Genomic DNA, 2490 nt, shown 5'->3' on the forward strand with positions numbered 1-2490 from the left:
GGTTTGAGATACATACGGTTTCGTTTTGGCATTTTGGTTTTAAGTATTTAGTTATCTGAGAATATTTAAGTGCTAGTATGAACATTATTGTTTTGCTTTTGAGTACTTTATTTCCTTGATTAACTTTTTAATTTTTTTTATTTGAGTGCGCTTTTTTTTCTGAGGCCCACGCTTTTTTTGCGCCTATCGCGTAGGCCCTAATCGGAGCCTATGCGCCTAGAGTGCGCTTCGCGCCTTTAATAACTATGGTGTAAAATAGGGGAGTGGTGTAATATCTCACCAGTTTTTGCATTTACTTTTAAAGACCTCCTAAACATACACAAAAATTCAAGAGTGACAGGGGCGAAACAAAAGGCGATTCAAGCAGTAACATTGACAGCATGTTGGGTGATTTGGAGATGTCAAAACGCCTTAATCTTTTTTGCCAAACGAGCCAAACCGGATGGTATACTAGGTGGCCCATTTGCCAGGTCTAATCTTCTATATGTCGTATGGTATTTTTTTACTGTACTGTATTAACGATGAATAGGAGTAACGTAAAAGTTGTTTTCTAGGTTATTTTTGTCTAGTTCTACACTTTTTTAGTTTGCTTCCTGCTTTATTTTAAAATAATGATGCATGTTTGGTTTATTAACAACAATTTTTTAACCGTAGCTGATGCTTAGTGTTGGAAATCTTTTGAAACTTGAATGGGGTTCTGCAGATTTCTAAAAGATATTGTTCATATAAAAATGAATTGATGATTACAAATGTGATAATACAGAGATATATATACGTACATACATAGGGATATATATTGTAACTGCCCTATAATATAACTTAATAATAATAATAATAACTATCTAGCTTATCTATATTTATATACATATATGCAAATGCCGGACATATATGTATCCATATATATCTAACACCCTCCCGTAAGCTAGATTACTTCGGGTGACATGCGAAGAAGCTCCTTAAGTCGAATGAAGTCCTTTGGTTGTAGTGCTTTTGTCATAATATCAGCTATCTCCCGTAAGCTAGATTACTTCGGGTGACATGCGAAGAAGCTCCTTAAGTCGAATGAAGTCCTTTGCACAAAAGATGACAGTTAATTCCCTTTTCTTGATAAGATCTCTGATAAAATGATACTTAACCCTTATATGTTTGCTCTTTCCATGATAAACCGGATCCCTAGCCAAACATATAGTAGACTTATTGTCGCAGTATAAAGGAATTGAGGAATCATTCTTTTCTTGTAAGTCATCTCAAATTCCCTTAATCCATAAAGCTTGACAACCTGCCAACGATAATGCCATGTATTCTGCTTCCGTTGAAGATAAAGCTACTACCTTTTGTTTCTTTGACTGCCATGAGATGGGACCTGAACCTAAATGAAATATATACCAAGAGGTGCTCTTGCTATCATCCATATCTCCTGCATAGTCACTATCACAAAAACCTACAAGAATTTTCTTTCCTCCTTTGGAGTAGGTAATTCCTTGGTTTTGTGTTCCTTTGATGTATCTAAGTATTCGTTTAGCTGCTTCCCAGTGACTCCTCCTTGGATTTTCCATAAATCTACTGACTTTGCTTACTGTAAACATGATGTCTGGTCTCGTATTGGTAAGATACATCAGACTTCCTACTAGGCTTCGATACACACCTTCATCTACAAACTCTTCTGTGTCATCCTTTGACAACTTTAATCCATATTCCATAGGTGTGGATACAGTATTGCATTGTGTCATTTTATATTTATCTAACAAATTTCTCATATACTTTCTTTGAGACAATATGATATTTTGTTGATACATATTATGTGGTCGCGACTCAGTTCGGTTCGACTCGGTTCGGTTCGACCCGGTTAGGTTCGGCTCAAGCCCGACGTCACGACATTCCTCCGTCGTGCGTCCCAGAGTTCGACATGTGAAGCACGGAGCGCCGCGAGCCGGTTCCCGCTGCCACATGATGATGTCATGATGATGTCATATACTTTGACCAAATACCTTTTGCAATGGATGGAATGGACTTTACGTAGAGGATGGCTGTGATTGGGCCTCCTTGTGTAGGCTAAGACATCATTGGGCCAATCCATTAACCAATCGCACAAATGTAGGTCTAATATAAAGGTAATTTCGGTGAACAAAGTGTGGGTGCACAAAAACAGACAAGGATAGCATACACTGATAAGAGAAGGAGTGTACAAGCAAGAACACAGAACCGAGTGAACTAGTGAGAGTTTGCAAAGATTATTTGTAAACATTGATTTGTAACCGTTTCAAGTATTAATGCATTAGTGTTAATCGTTGAGTCTCGGTCTCCTTCTCGTGTTCTTGTCGTGTTCAAACTCAGTTTGCATCTCCGGTTGGATTCCGCACAACCGGGTGTGTTTGTATACAAGGATTAGGCGACTAGATCCTCCTAGCCGGACCTACAAATGGTATCAGAGCCTTGGCTCTTCTCCTTGTTAAAACCGAGTGTTTTCGGGTGTGTTTCGGGTTTTTGAAG

General features: G+C 38.3%; 1 protein-coding gene across 1 annotated transcript; it reads right to left on the reverse strand.

Annotated features, from left to right (window-relative positions):
• Nucleotides 1–1247: 1247 nt before the first annotated feature.
• LOC118485708 (secreted RxLR effector protein 161-like) lies at nucleotides 1248–1730 on the reverse strand. The gene has a single exon (XM_035982117.1). The coding sequence runs from the start codon at nucleotides 1728–1730 to the stop codon at nucleotides 1248–1250; it is 483 nt and encodes a 160-aa protein (XP_035838010.1).
• Nucleotides 1731–2490: the final 760 nt, after the last annotated feature.

This window comes from Helianthus annuus, chromosome 13 (assembly GCF_002127325.2).
Source record: "Helianthus annuus cultivar XRQ/B chromosome 13, HanXRQr2.0-SUNRISE, whole genome shotgun sequence".
NCBI classification, from domain to species: Eukaryota; Viridiplantae; Streptophyta; class Magnoliopsida; order Asterales; family Asteraceae; genus Helianthus; species Helianthus annuus.